The sequence below is a fragment of the Eurypyga helias genome, unplaced genomic scaffold, assembly GCF_000690775.1.
Source record: "Eurypyga helias isolate BGI_N326 unplaced genomic scaffold, ASM69077v1 scaffold8104, whole genome shotgun sequence".
NCBI lineage: Eukaryota > Metazoa > Chordata > Aves > Eurypygiformes > Eurypygidae > Eurypyga > Eurypyga helias.
Genome location: NW_010248141.1, coordinates 24,644 through 40,125, shown reverse-complemented (window position 1 = coordinate 40,125; position 15,482 = coordinate 24,644). Strand labels below are relative to the sequence as shown.

General features: G+C 38.9%; 1 protein-coding gene across 1 annotated transcript in view; it reads left to right on the top strand.

The window, feature by feature from the left end:
* The first annotated feature begins 409 nt into the window (after positions 1-409).
* Positions 410-15,482, top strand: part of USP40 (ubiquitin specific peptidase 40) — a 30,515-nt gene continuing 15,442 nt past the window's right edge. Inside the window, exons 1-14 of the mRNA XM_010150957.1 lie at positions 410-643; positions 1,215-1,282; positions 2,298-2,411; positions 3,026-3,190; positions 3,761-3,907; positions 7,154-7,297; positions 8,279-8,407; positions 8,904-9,005; positions 9,357-9,464; positions 10,758-11,079; positions 11,571-11,652; positions 12,660-12,831; positions 13,637-13,721; positions 14,431-14,501. Coding sequence (XP_010149259.1) covers positions 445-643; positions 1,215-1,282; positions 2,298-2,411; positions 3,026-3,190; positions 3,761-3,907; positions 7,154-7,297; positions 8,279-8,407; positions 8,904-9,005; positions 9,357-9,464; positions 10,758-11,079; positions 11,571-11,652; positions 12,660-12,831; positions 13,637-13,721; positions 14,431-14,501 — 1,908 coding nt within the window. The 5' untranslated portion in view covers positions 410-444. The remainder of the gene's footprint in view (positions 644-1,214; positions 1,283-2,297; positions 2,412-3,025; positions 3,191-3,760; positions 3,908-7,153; positions 7,298-8,278; positions 8,408-8,903; positions 9,006-9,356; positions 9,465-10,757; positions 11,080-11,570; positions 11,653-12,659; positions 12,832-13,636; positions 13,722-14,430; positions 14,502-15,482) is intronic.

Sequence of the window (15,482 nt, the reverse complement as noted above, 5' to 3'; positions counted from 1 at the left end):
TACTTGTGCACATGATTTGTTGAGAGACAGTGCAATGGTTTTGATGAGTTTGAGAGGCATGACATATGTTTCCTGGAGGGAAATGGGCAACTTGAGCACTAGTTGATTATAGGTTTTTAGAAGGACCTATTTATTTTGCCAGATATCTTTTTGCTTATGTAAAATTCAAATGTGATGGATTTGATTCTAGTTAAATGTCTGTTCAGATCTGTGTTAACATAAATGCTTTTAATTCAACTGTTTTTTGTTGTATTGGTGCACACTTTTATGTGGATCTGGCATGCATTTTTAGAATGAACAGAATAAGCTGAAAAATGTTATAAACAAATTCTTCAGTCAGGGCTGAAAAGTTCATCTTGGAGGATTAGCAGTGGATAGGTTCAATTGCATTTTTATGGTAAATAGATTTTTTTTTTTTTTTGGAAGGATTGTTTTGCCCTCACAATGTTTGGGGACTTATTTGAAGAGGATTTCTCCTTTATTTCAAACAATCATTGTGGAAAAGGAAAGAAATCAAAGCCCAGAGATTCTGAGCCTCCAGCTCCCAGGGATTTCACCAACCTAAGTGGTATCAAAAATCAGGGTGGGACCTGCTACCTCAATTCCCTTCTGCAGACTCTGCTTTTCACACCTGAATTTAGAGGTAACGTGTTCAAAATCTTAAGGTAACTTTGGAAGTGATATTTTACAGTGGCTTGCATTTCTAGCTATTTATTAAAGAAACACCACAAACACAGATTGTTTTCAGGAACTATTTATTTCAGTTCACTTTAAGTAAGTTGTTATAAAATACTCATAACTCTTGGTCTGTGAAAATACAACTTCTGCAAAAGCGATGTTGGTAAGTATTGTAAACGTTACCTTTTCTTTAAACGTCACCTTTCTAAAGTCTACAGTTTGTGTAAAAAAAAAAAAAAAAAAAAAAAAAAAAAAAGTCTATCGCTGTCCATAAAGATCCATTCTTTTTTTTTTTAAATAAACCCACTACAATTCCTTTAAAAATGTTTTGCCATCTAAACACCTTCATGCTTACTTATGCTTTATTGTTATAGCTTGAGCCAGTTGTGAGGATGAATGATGTTCAAAAGTGTTATTTAATGTCTTAATTTGCTGAAAAGAATAGCATCATAATGCTTGACAGTTAAAATACAATAAATCGATAAAGAGAAGATATCATCTTTTTTTTAAATAGGCATTTTTCTTTACATTTACAGAGGCACTGTTCTCTCTAGGACCTGAAGAACTTGGGACTCTGGATGATAGCAGTAAACCAGATGCAAAGGTATTTAAAACTTCCTTGTCCCTAGTCACTGCCGAATGTTGATTCAGAAGAATACTGTTTGAATCTGCATGTAACTTCTTATGGGAATGAATGAAAGCCTGACTTGGATAGTGAAAGACAGTTTGGTTGTTTGATATTAGATTTTGCACACAGATGTAGGTATTCAGTGCAATAAGCTTTTACTTCAAAAGTGAGACATTGAGCCTGTTTCTGCTGGAATTGATAGAAGAGATCGTTTTGTCTGCAGGGGCATCAGGAACCATCCCAAAAGCTGTACAGTCCTTTTCTTAGATTTTTCTCTTCTGTAATTAAAGCTACAGTGCTATGACTTACTTCTCATCAGGGGAAAAAAAAAAGTAAATGTGTGCAGCCTAGCAGACTTCACTAAGGCTGTCTGGAGGTTTAACAGCTCAGCCTTGCACGAGATGGTATGGGGCTGGAATTTAATCTTCGTTTAAAAAGTGCTTATTAAAGTTGGCTACAGAATGTAATTCTTTAGTTCTTGTACTGAAGTGATACACCTGGTTGCTTGGCAAATTATTTTCTTTTTAAGTCCAAGATAAATCTAGGTAGCTGATCAAGCTTGTTGACATTAACCATTCTCCTTCTTCCCATCTCATTCCATCCCATCACCAAACCCTTCACCAAGCAAGGAGTAGCACGTTAGGCATGCCATGTTGTCTTGTAGCTGAGATCTTTGGGTTTAGTATTATGAAAAAGATCAAAGTTGTCCATTTTTACTATGGTGATGGTTTAATTTTAATCTGTACACTTTTGCTTTGTCATAAAACATATGTTTCACAGCTGTATTTGGCTGAGTAAGGTGAAGCACTGTGCATTTGTGGGAATCAAGTCTGACTGATGTTTTGGTGTGAATTAAGTAAGCTGTGTCATGAAAGCCATAGGCAGTGGTGGTTTGTTACAAGTTTTGTACAAATTATTTTTCTTTTTATTTAAATGTTTGGTTTGAAAACTCTTTCTGATCTGGTTGGTATATTTTGCTCTTAATTTCTAGGTTCGAATAATTCCATTGCAACTTCAACGGTTATTTGCTCAGCTTCTGCTCTTGGACCAGCAAGCTGCATCTACCACAGGCCTTACGGAGAGCTTTGGGTGGAACAGCCATGAGGTACAAATCGCCGTCGGTGATGCCGTCATTGATTAACTTTCTCCTGAATGGAGGAGACTTTTTTTGAAGTCTAACATTTAGGAAATATCTTAAAATACTTCCAGCTGTGGAGATAGAATTGAATTGGGTCAACTATGGTTGTATATTATTGTATCTCCACATAAAGTACCTGCCAATTGTTTGCAGTGAGCAGCAGAAGGAAATTATTCTGCTACATAAAACTCCCATAGCTTTCCCTTTGTTTTTGCAGGAATGGTTTTGTTTTGGTGTTTTTTTTTTTTTCCCCCCAACCATAATTAAGGTTCTTGACCTTCAAATACTTAGATTCTTACCTAAATTGAACTGTGTAACTCATATTAGACTTTAGTCTAGATGTATCCAAGTGAAAGTGTCTTAGGTGGGTTACAGTTTCTGTTACTGTAGCTACTCAGAGAGCATAACTTAAGAATAACAAATAATAATAAAGGTAGTAATTCACTGCTCAAGATAGTAAATATTTGGGTAATCACTGAGGCAGCTGTCTTTGTCACACTTAATATATGCTGGTTTTAAGCAATCAGCAAAGCAGATGGCACTGTTTTATTTCTTCAAGCTGTTTTTTTCTTATCATACAGGAAATGAGGCAGCATGATGTGCAGGAGTTAAATCGGATTTTGTTCAGTGCTTTGGAAACTTCCCTGGTGGGGACGTCAGGTCATGATCTTATTAATCAATTGTACCATGGGGTTGTTGTCAACCAGATTGTTTGTAAAGAATGCAAGAACATCAGCGAGAGACAGGTAAAGCCAGAGGATTTTCCAGAATGGTTTCTGTTCAGTCTGTTGAAGATATTCTGAGTGTTCTTTTTTTTTATACTCCAAAAATAGTGGCATCTTTCTTGAGTGCCACTGGTGGCCTTGATGAATCTAGGTAGTGTGTATTGGTTAGAGCGCTGCAGACTTGAGAACGTGTGAAAATTATGCATGACTTCGTTCTGTCTTGGCTGGCATTTTCTAAACCACCTACATCAGGCTGTGACTCAGAGGTGAAAAAACAAGTGTTACTGCATTTTCTGAGTCGGCAACCTTTAGTAGATATAGCTGGGAGAATGCTGAACAGTGGGGTGATGACAGTAAAACATATCTTTACATTCTTTTACTGCTCTTTGTAATGTAAAATTTTTTTTTTTTACATTAATTTCTCTTACGTGGCTGTATGAGATTTGTTTGGGTGTTTCTCTTTTTTTCCCCATCAACAATGAAAGTGAAATGAGTCCTCACATCTGCTGTGGTGAATGGGATGACTGTCATTCTAATGTGTTATGAACTTACACTGCTTACTACCTTATTTTTTATTGTACTTCTGCATAGGAAGATTTCTTAGACTTAACAGTGGCGGTAAAAGGTGTAGCTGGCTTGGAGGAGGCCCTCTGGAACATGTACGTGGAAGAAGAGTACTTTGAAAACGAGAACTTGTATCGATGTGGAGCCTGTGATAAACTTGTTGAAGCTTCAAAGGTAGTTCTCAGCGTTCAGCTTGCTAACAGTTAGGAAGTTTATTTACATTGCTGTGTCTGCCCTCTAACTTGGAAATGACAAAATATCTGTCTTCAGTCAGATATAACAAGAGGATGTCAAAATCTGACCTGTTTTTTAAACCTCAGCAACTATGTCAAGAAAAGCTCATGTGACTCATTCCTTGACTTGGATGTTGTTGTAGTGTTTAAGCTAACCAATGGTGAATAGGAAGGCTTGTTGTTTTGAGAGCAGGGCCTCGTTCTCATGCCTCTACTGCCCCTGGCATTGGGCATTTCACAGGATAAGCTAAAAGATAAGCTAAAGCATCAAGAAAAAATAAACAGAGAAATTCTCTCATGAAGAGTCCACATGGGAGAGAAAAATAAGACAACTGTTGCTCTGCACAGGGAAATGCTATCTGCTGATCCAGGTATTGCATTGTTTCCCTGATGCTGAACAGGTTCTTACAGTGATAAATTAACACTTTAGTAGGTGTTTTTAGTATGTTCAGTAGCGCTGGAGCCTTCAGGTCAGTAAGAATGAAGTAATGCAAGGAACCATCCAGATCTAGCGTGGGTATGTTTTCACCGTGTATGCCTGTGCTGTTCCCATCCACTAGCTTGCTTCTGGTATAAGCACCACCACTTCGTGTCCTCTCTCGGTGAGCTTTTCAACCACTTGCCTCATGCTAAGCCAGTGGCTTCCACTAGCCAGTGGCTCCATGGGCACCACCCGGAGGTTGCCTCCATCTCTCCATGGGCACCACCAGGAGTTTGCCTCCATCTGAGAGGCCAGGAAGGAGGATAAAAATCCAGGCACAGCAAAGGTGCAGAGTCATGTTCCAGCGGTCGGAGTATGGACTGTGAAATTCGTCTCTTTCAGGCAATAGCTTAAACTGATTGGCTTCCTTCAACAGCATCTTCATCTGTTCAGTTGTACTGTTTTGTCATTATCTTCTAGTGAATGATTCAGTGCTTTGATCTGTGCTCAGGTATAGGTGAGAACTTGTTTTTAAGGGTTTGGTTTTTTGTTTGGTGGAGTTCCTCTTTTTTTTTTTTTTAAATTGTAAAGCCAAATGCAGTGACCATTTTGCTGTACTGAGTCATTGGAATTCCTCAGAGAATTGAGAACAGAGAACTGTTGACATTCTCAATTCTGTAGAACTGTTCTCTCTGTAGAACAGAGAACTGTTGACATTGAGCCTGTGGTGTTTTTTGAGAGTGGTTCCCAGGAGCTCAGGGCCATCCAGACTGGAGCACTCCTTTGCCTAGTTCCCTGCCTTCGTCCTTTGGCACCTTGAGAAAGCTTCAGATGCTTGACACTTACTGAAGTTGGTATCTCCCGGAGGAGTTGTGTATGTGACCCTGAGTGCTTTGTTAAACAGTGGCGTGGCTGTTAACACTGGTTACTGTCTGTATGCCAGTGCAGCCTGCAACATCCTTGTGCTGACAGCTTACGCCTGTTTGGTTTACAACAGTTTGGACTGGTTTCCCCAAAATGGTAATTGATTTTCAGACTTCTTGTGTTCTGTCAGCCATCCCCTTGGCCAGGGAAGGGGAGCCCAGTTTACAAGAGTTGTAGGTCTTTAAATTGCACTTTTCTTCAATGATACGAAGTGGAGTTTGGTTTCTTTCTGTGCGAATTTTTCATGTCGTAAGTTTTTCATAAAAAGTTGCTCATTTTTCCTGTTATTCCCCCTGTTTTTTGTAAAGGGGAAACAGACCTAGACTCATGCTATTAGTGCAGCATGATATATTCTGTCCTCTTCACAGCAGTGAAACCTTTTGGCCTGCTCTGGTGACTCTCATCTGCAGCAGGATGAGCATAATCCAAACCTTGCAGGACCCATAATGTGGAAGGGAGCGGGTGCAAAGGCAAGCTGAGGAATCAGTTAAGTTAATCAGTGACTCAGGAGTTCAGTAACATTTGCCATTGCCTCACGTGGCTTGGTTATAAGGGCTTGTTGGAGTTAAACTTTGCTGGGTTCAGGGGAGGGCGAGATAACAGTTGCTTACCTCTCAAATGTGGTCGTCCACGCAACAACACAGTGGGAACTCAGAACTTGGGTAGGAAGTCATGTAGCAAGGGGGTGTCAGAGTATGAATGGACAACCTCAAGAGAAGAGAGGCTTTGCTGGTAAGATGTAGCAGGAAGGAGGGGCGTTGTGTCAGCATGAGCGCTGCCTGTGGCCCCACAGGCATGCTGTGTGTGATCACAGCCGGCTGTGGTGACCGTCAGCACTGGCAGCACATGAGATGCTGTCTGGGTAACTCCAGGCTTGGTGACAGCATTAGGAAGGCAGCTGCCTAACAGTGCCACCACCTGCCTACACCTAGTCTCTGTCAAAGACAAGATGGCCCACACCTACCTACTCCATTCCTCCCTTCCTTCTGTATGCTGTGGGTCTTTGGATGTTATTCTTGACCATTTTTGTCTCGGTCTCTAGAGGATTTAGTTGTTAAAAGTCTTGTGGTGCAGAAACTTATAAAATTTTAATTATATGGTCTGGTTATCACTCTAAACTTGGAAGAGCATGCAAAACCCTTTGTGCCACTAAGCTCTGCACAGTAGTCCTTGAAATTGATACACCTTATTTAGGGAGTTTATGAGGCTTTCTGGTGTCTCTCTGCAAATGGAGAGTTGGGTGGAGACTGGAAAGGCTCAGAAGCGTGTCCTTTGAATCTCCACTTACATTCAGTGGTGGTACAAGGTGGCTGGTTTGGCTTCACCTCAGCATTCCTGATGTGCTCACACCAAGTTATTCGATCTTGATTAATATTCTTCTTTACTGAAATGTATTATGTTGGCTTTCCTGCCTTGAAAGCCCTCCTCTGTATAAATGGGACAGACTTTAACCCTTGCTTCGTTATAAGGTCTTCACGTGTGAGAACAAACCCAAGGGGGCTGAAACAGTTGTTTCTAAATATAAAATTCAAGAAAATCCTTTCACAAAACATGTGGGCTATGGAGTTTAAGCAATATGCTGCTGTGTTTTCTGTAGGGTATTAGTGATCACCATTCAGCGAAGGTGTAAGGCTTAACAGAGGGGAAGGATCTTGATTGCTTTTAGGATGTCTGGTTGGTAGGGAAATTTAGAATTAGGGAAGACATTTTAAAAAAGATGACGCTGCTCATGTCTGCCTGGTAGTAATGAGGCTTTCTTGGAGGACGAAGTAGACCATAGCAAGATGGGAACGCTCTTCTCTATAACTGCGTGCTTAAAACCCTTTTTTAATCATTTTGCAGTCTGCCAAACTACGCAAATTGCCACCCTTTCTCACCATTTCTCTCCTGAGATTTAACTTTGACTTTGAGAAGTGTGAACGATACAAGGAAACAAGCTGCTATACCTTCCCTATCCAGATAAATCTGAGGCCTTTCTGTGAGCAGGTTTGTACTGTTACATTTTGTACTTTCCAACCCTAACCATTCTGTGATTCTGTGATTTGTTAAAGTCTCTATAAACTTTGCAGAGAAAGGGTATCTCAAGAACAAGTTAGCTTTCATTTTGCATTTTACCAGGGCAAGGTATTTGAGGAACTCTGTGGGGTTTTCTTCCGTCCCTCATTCCACATCTTTGGAATTTTTTTTTTTCTAAAAGACCACTTTCTAACTGAGTGGGAAAGACCTTGTAGCTGTACAAGGGGAAAGGGTATAATAATTACTTTAAACTTAATTTGACACTTGCTTGAAAGGAAGATTATCACCTGGAAGTAGAAATTCAGTTTGGTTTTGTACTGTCATTGTATGATAACCTCATATTTAAATTTAGCTACGTGTGTTTTATGTACCTGTAGTTACTTCATTTTTCTTAGGAATCTGTCTTTGTACTCATGTATATGTATTTTGATTATGAACTGAGCTATACCAGTGCTTGATGACAATTTTTCATTGTTAAAATATATAAAGAATATACTTAATAGAGGCACTGTTACGGGGGTAGGGGAAGGAATTTTTTTTTTTTAAATGTTTCAGTGTAAGCTTGGAAATTTCTCAGTGTTTGCATCTGAAGAAGCATTTTTTTTCTTCAGTTGGCTGTGTATATAAATGTGTTACTTGTTTAAAAGACTAGAGAAAAAACAAAATAAGCCTGGTTATGAACAAACGGATTGAGCTGTTCTATTATTTGCATCAATATTTTTCATTATTTTAAATATCCAGTATTGTTAACAATCATGCTTAAAGCCAGTGCCTTGTCCATGGTTTGTGTCAGTCTATACTTGTGTTCCCCAGCACTGAAAGGTCTCAGTCTCTGTGCGTGCGAATGCACGCTGAGAAGTATCTGAAGCTATGCTGATGGTGTAAAGCTGTCCTGCTGTGAAAGACTTACTGATATGCATTATCGTTATTATATTGTTTTTCTTTTTAAAGACTGAAATGGATGATTCAGAGTACATGTATGAGCTCTTCTCTGTTATTATACATAAAGGTGGCTGCTATGGAGGACACTATCATGTTTATATCAGGGATGTGGATGAATTAGGAAACTGGCAATTACAAGTAAGTCCTGAATGTTTTTCTTCCTTGCTTGGTATGTCTCATTTTTTTTCAGTAATGTTTTAAGAGCTGGTGGATAAAATGTACATCCAAGCTAAGTAATATTTTAGTGAGGCACTGGTCTCACCTCATCAAGAAGGCTGGTTTTCCACAGTATGAGATCTCTTTTAAGGTTTTGTAGCAAATTTTAGCTTTTCAATCTGCTGAACTGCTCACATTACTGCGCTAACTATAAATGAATTAATATTTTTGCTCAAGTCTAGCAGAGCCATTTTAATGGATGACTCTGACTGTTTGGAAATAACACAAATGCCATTTCTGTTAAAAACCCCTGGTAGTGAATATTCTGTATGGCAATACACCATAGCAGGTGGCAGAGGCAGCTTATCCTTCACACTTCTAAACTGTGCGTGCTAACGTTAGTACAGACTGTAATCAAAAACAGGTAGTTGAGTGTGAAACAACAGTGTTTGTGAGTCTTTTTTTTTTTTTTATCCAGGAAGAAGAAGATAGGCTGATTGAAGATAAGGCTTTAAGAGATATTGAAAATGGCAAAGAAATAGAAAACCCATTGGCAGTGTTGAAAGGGATTTTATCAGAGGTATGGTATGTAAGGATTTTATTGCTTTGATTTTGGTATTAAGGACCCTAGCAGAAAGGGTTAGTGTATGCAAGAGTGGGCAGATTTAAGTGTGTAGAACTCTTCTGAATTCATTGTGAAGCATGCAAAACTTGTAACTTAACCTGACTTGAATACTAATAGTGGCTCTACATACAGAAAACACCCCTTTTTGTGTATTTCTTATGTTGCTAGCCAAAGCTGTTGCAAAAGGTGACTTTACATCAGCTTACTAACAATCAGGAATGGTTTAAACACGTCAGAATTGGCCTCTTTGTGTTGATCCCTTGACTTTTGTAGCCTTAATTATCCTAGTTTTTAATTTCTTTGTAGGAAGAATCTAAACAAATTCCCGTGGATCAATTAGGGCAGAAATTATTGGAGAAAAAAGGGGTATCCTGGAATAAGAAATACCGAAAACAATATGGAGCATTACGAAAGGTAATAAGCATGTATGTTAATCTGGTTCTTACTGTTAAGATAACTTTATATTTATATTCCTATTGAATAGTCAGTAGGATGGTAATTGAAAATACTGGCACTTGCACTCGCAAGATAGAGCATGGGCTAAGAGAGATCTGTAAGATAAATCAGTAGACTGAGGAACATGGACAAGATTCTCAAGGATTGTCTGCCTAAAAGTTTATATCTTTTTCCCATCTATATGGTTGGCCTATAAAAGAATTAACCTTACCTACTGAACCTTGTTTCATTTATGTCTGTGGATGAAGCTGCAACAACAGCACTAGTGCTTGAACATAGAAGCACGGATGAGAATTGAAGAAATAGGGTACCTCTTCACAGTCATAACAGAAATGAGGTTTTGAAAATGTGTGCCCCTTTTTGTTGATTAGGGCGTGTCCATCAAATGAACATTTCCAGTAAAATCTTGTTTGAGTCTGTCACTGTATTTTCTAGTGCTTTAAGGAAAATACTTCAGCATTTGTTATGTGGAAAATTTCTTTTTGACTGTTTTTTTTAATAGAGCTGACAGTGCAGTTTTCATAATTATTTACAAGTAGTTGTGAAATTTGATTGTGAGTCTTCTGCAGAGGTAGGTGCTTTTCTGACTTTGACAGAGAAGTGATTAAAACCAAGTTATGAACAACCCAGTATTAACCATTTCAAGGTGCTATTGTGAATACTGCCAAAGCTGACTCTTGATGAGTACCGGATCTATAGCAGTAGCACATTGATCAATGCAGGGCTTGCCTTATTGAAATAACTGTAAATTGGTTTACACTTTTTGAAGTATCAAATGAGCTAGCAGGGATGGTAAAAGGTGAGTCTGATGAAGCAGAAGCTTTGATTGCCTACAGAGCATCACTCCCTGTGCTACATTTCCAGGGACATAGTGTGCACTTGTGAGAAGTGATTTGAAGGGACTCTCGTGTCTCAAGCAACCTTTGAAATTCAGAAGTTAGTCTGATTTAATTCTTAGGGATGCACATATGTTGAAAACAATTCTTTTGCAATTTCTTGCATGATAGTTTGAAGTTACATAAGAAATGAAGCCAGCAACAGCATATAAAAGATCAGGCAGATAAGTGGTGGTAGGAAAATTACATTTTTCTGTCCAAACTGAGGAAATATGTGAGGAAGCATCAGAAAACAAAGTTTGAAGGGATGGGGTTTGTATATAAATTTTAGGGTGAATCAGGTGAAGTAGCTAATGCAGGCTGCTATATCTAAAACTGAGTATCTTCTTAATCTTGTCCTTGCTTTCCTTTTTAGTACTTACAGAATCATCCTCAGATATTTCGGTTCAGTCCTGATGAAAATAAGGTTGGTCTGAAGGAAAAAAACAAGCTCCCGTTTCAGTCAGATCCTCAAGGACAAGCTCTGCAAAGCCCTCCTCAGAAGAATGATGTCCAGTGGAATTCAGGAAAAAAACCTACAAGGCTAAGGGAGAGTTCTGCCAGATGCCACTGGTTTGATCTGAATGATTCCAAAGTCCAGCCGATCAAGGAGAAGGATATTGAGAAACAATTTCAGGGTAAAGAGAGTGCCTACATGCTGTTCTATCGAAAATCTCAGTTAAAAAGACCACCTGAAGGTACACAAAGCTCATCTTAATATTCCGGGGGGTTCCTTCACTGACAGTTTGTTTTCTGGAGGTGAAAGGCTGTTGAGCCTTTCTGTCCTCTTGGAGAATGAAGGATAACGGTTTTCTTTCTAGTGCTTGTTTGAGAAAAGGGTTGACTGAAGACACAAGGAGGTAGTGACCAGTTGGTTGGCTAAGCTGATGCTAACTTTTTTCCTAGTACGCTTCACAAATACTAGTAGAAGATCTCCTACTGAAATGAATAAAAGTTGTTGCCAGCGGCATTCATCTATCAGTTAGACTGATGGGAAGAAATAAAAGCAGTTGTTTGTTCTTTGTATCATCTTGCAGATTAATTTTCTCTCTTATGAAAGGATGCAACATTATTGCTCTGGATTTTCGATGATTACCCTACTGTAATGTCTCATCTTGATCACTTTTCTTGTTTGCTGAAACACATTTTAAGTAGCTGAGGCCAAACTAGCCTATATTATTTGTTGCAGCGCGAGGAAATCCAAGGTACCAAATTCCTGAACACCTTCTGAATGAAATGAATGCTGCTAATACTGAGCTGCAAAAAAAGAGGTATATTAATGTAACTGTACCAGTCTCTTAAACAGCATTCTTAATCTGCAGATCTCCAAAGTATTTAAAATAAAAGAAACACATTGGGTAGAACTAGATACTAATATGATTGTGTCATAGAGGCTAATCCAGGGATACACCTTCTGTGCCCAGATTCTGCCTTCTACTGGTTCCCTGCCTCCCTGTTTGTGGCATAATGAGGCATTCCACAGAACTTCAAGGGAAACTTACTTCCAGTTTAAGATAGCACTTTTTTTTTTTTTAAATCAGGGCAATGCTGAAAGGAGAATGGAACACATTATCCTAATTGTGTTTATTGAGGGAGTTCTCCATTAGGAGAAGGAGGAATGACTTGCTTTACTGTCAAACAACAAGTAAATGGTATCCTTGGCCAGAAATGTGGAGGAAAGAGCTAGTGGTATTCAGGGTGGCTGACATTTTTCCTTCTGTTGAGGAACACGTGGAACTTGTAAATCACAGTTAAGCTATTAAAGTAGAGACACAAGAGACATAAGTCTTGTGTGATATCTCTGGACTGTGCAAATTCAACTTCTTTGTTTTTTTGAATGGCCTACCTTTTGCTGTAAAGAAGGAAGGCGTGGCTGTGGCTGTCCTGACTCAGTTTCCATGCAGTTTTTCTGTCTCTGCATTTCATCAGACTGCTAATCTGGAAGACAGCCTGAAAAACCCTACAGTCTCCACTTCCCTAAAGATGAAGTTTGTCATGCTGTTTAGAAAGGTAGAAGCAAGGTGTAGAAACGCACAGAATGTACTGTTACAGTGCTTGTGTGGGGGATGTCTAAGCTAGCTCTGTATTGCACAGCACGTAAAGCACTCTCGTCCTTGAGCACCTCTTTGCATACCCCTTGATGGAGGGGGCAGTGTGAGGGGGAATTTAGCCATGAGGATATCGATGCCAGGACAGCTATGCAGAAGCTTCTCTGAAATAAGCTGGCAGTTTGTCAGCATTAAATTCACAGGTTTATTATTGTGTTATTCTTGCAAAGAGCGGAATGTGACTCGGCAAACAACGGCATTGATTTACATCTCCATCTGAGCTCATGTTACCAGTTTCACAATGGGGCTTTGCATCCTTTGCTTACTTGGAAAGAGAGTGTCGTGGATTTGACTATTGACAGAAGAAAAACACTAGGACACCTTCGACAATCAGTATTCCAGGTATTTGTTACATTAAATGAACTCAAACACTGCAGTTTTACTTGAGCTATGACATTTACATGTGTATTTATACAGTAGTTTTATCTCAATGAGAAATTACACTTGTAAATGTTGCATTAGGAAGCTGAAAACTACGGATTTACGCAGAAGAAAATGTTGCTTTGAGGTCTCTTCTTGAAGTATAGAAGAGGACATGAAATTGTCACAACTTAGAATTACATAGCCTTGAAAGGGCTCAAAAGCTAACTTCTTTATATTTGGGCAGCATGTAACTGGGCATGGATTGACACTGCAAAACTCCAGACTTTTTCTTACTAAGTCTGTGACAGATATTGCTTTGCATTTTCAAGGAGCTAGCTGGCCTTAAAAGGAAATAATCAGAGTAGTCGGAAAAAAAAGAAAATCAGTTAAAAGAAATATTTAGCTTAACTATTGAATGTAGTATCTTTGCATTTGTTCTCTACTATGTTAAAGAAATATGACAGTTTGTAAAATGCTTTTTCAGATACCTAAATCAAATCTAACTTGATGTCAGGAAACATTGGTTGCTTTTCCTGTACCTCACAACCTTTTGGTTAGTGTCAGGATAGTCTGAAAGACTAAATCCTAAATGACAGTTTTCTGTGTTACTAGTCTTGCTGAAGTCATTAGCTGTGACATGTTAAGTGTCAAAGTGAGCTCAGTAACCAAGCTGTAACAGCTTTCAGCAAAGTTGTAATTATGAGTGATGCGAATTGTTGCTTGCTGGTGTTTTTTATATATATATACATACATAATTTTTTTTTTTTAAATTCTTCCTACTTAGATGTTAGAATCTTGGGAAGGAGACATGGTTCTCAGTATTGCCAAGCCTTTACCAGCAGGACTGCATCTTTACCAGATACTTGATGGTAAGACTACTACATACAAGGCTTCTGTGTTATTAATATATTGTGTTCACTGCAGACAGGGAGGGTTTCATATGTAAAACATCTTGAAGTCTATTACTGAACACTTGTCAAACTCCTGCACACAGTCCTCAGCTGTAATTTGGGACACTTATAGGGGAATGTTGCTTTTCGAGACTTTATGTAATCTTTTTTGTGAAGTGCAGTAAGACTGCAGGTCTGTATGCAAGTTAAACACATTTGCTGACAAAAATATGTCAGCCTGTATTTTGACCTTGATTTGCTTTTGAATGTTTGCTTTCATAGCATTCGCCTAGTAGGTAGAGGAGAGGATAGAAGGGAGGAGCCAAGGTGACATCAAAGAAAAATGTAAGTTAGACCTAAGCTGAAGTAGGAATCTTGGAAAATGCTTCCATAAAGAGTATGCTAATTATAGAAGAGTTAATTAATATTTTAAAACCATGAATTCTGTCTCCAGCTGTGCACTGATGTGCAGTTCTAGGCGTTCGTCTTCAAACCTACTCAGCTATTTTTAAATTTTACATTCTTTGTGGTCCGTTTCAGAAAATTAGCGTTCTGACAGAACATAACCCACCTTTCCATGATGTTGACATGATGTTGAGCCAGAGTACAATGTGCTGGTTTATTTCAGTTTACCATCTGGCCCCGCTTTGGGAGCGGGGACAGAACTTCATGATTTCCTTCTTTTTAGGAGATGAGCTGACACTGGATGGCATTGGGCTGGTTGATGGAGCAGACATCTTTGTGTGGAATGGGAAAGAGGTAAAAGAACTAAATACTCTCTCTCCTTGTTTTTTGGAAGAGATAAGACGCAGTCTCCAGACACACTTTTGCAGAAGCTGATCCGTTCTGCAGATGTGCTACTGACATACCACTGTTGCCTGTGGGGACAGCTCCTCAGCCTCATCTAGGATACTGTGTGATTACAGCTTGTCAGTATGCCTTGAGTCATGTAGAGTGTGGTGCTGGGCAAAATTATAAATAGAATTATATTACGCCAAAAATAAAAAGGTCAGATTGATAGGTGCCTGAAGATATCCAATGCCACTTACATTGGAGTATATTCTGAGAACATCTGGTGCCCCTTGGAAGGAGCCTGTTGACAGCAATGTGATAACAAAAACTTATGCCCTGTAGTGAATTATTCCATATATAAAATTTGACCTGTCTATGACTTCTTTGTGCATGGTCTCCCTGAAATACTGTGTTCCTTTTCTAGCATTGCATCCTCCTTTTAATATTAAGGCTTCTGTTAACTTGGAAATACTTGCCTCAGTGATTATGGAACAGCATTTTATTCCATCTCTGTAATGGAATAAAATTTTACTTTTGAAAGATTTTTTTCTTGTTTGTTGTAAAAATATGCATTTTCTTTTTTATTTATCAAAAAACCCACCCCAAAACCAAAAGAAAACATCTAGTAACAGAGTTGTTCTGGTCTTGATTATACTTTCGGTAGGGTCTTCACTACTCCAGCTTCCTGTGTGATTAAATAGTCTTCGGCAGGGAGCTAACTTCTTTGCCTACATTGAATATCAGAAAGACCAGATTTTAAAATCTAGCTCTCCTCATCTACCTCAGTCATGCTTTAGGGTAGTTCTTTAATAACCTGAGGGGCTAAATTCCTCGATTCTTAATGTGATGGAGACCAAGTGTCCACTGGTTTCCCACCTACTGCTACTAACATATTTATTGTATCTGTGGACTTGGAACAGACCTCAGCGTTACGCTTTCTCTTCCCAA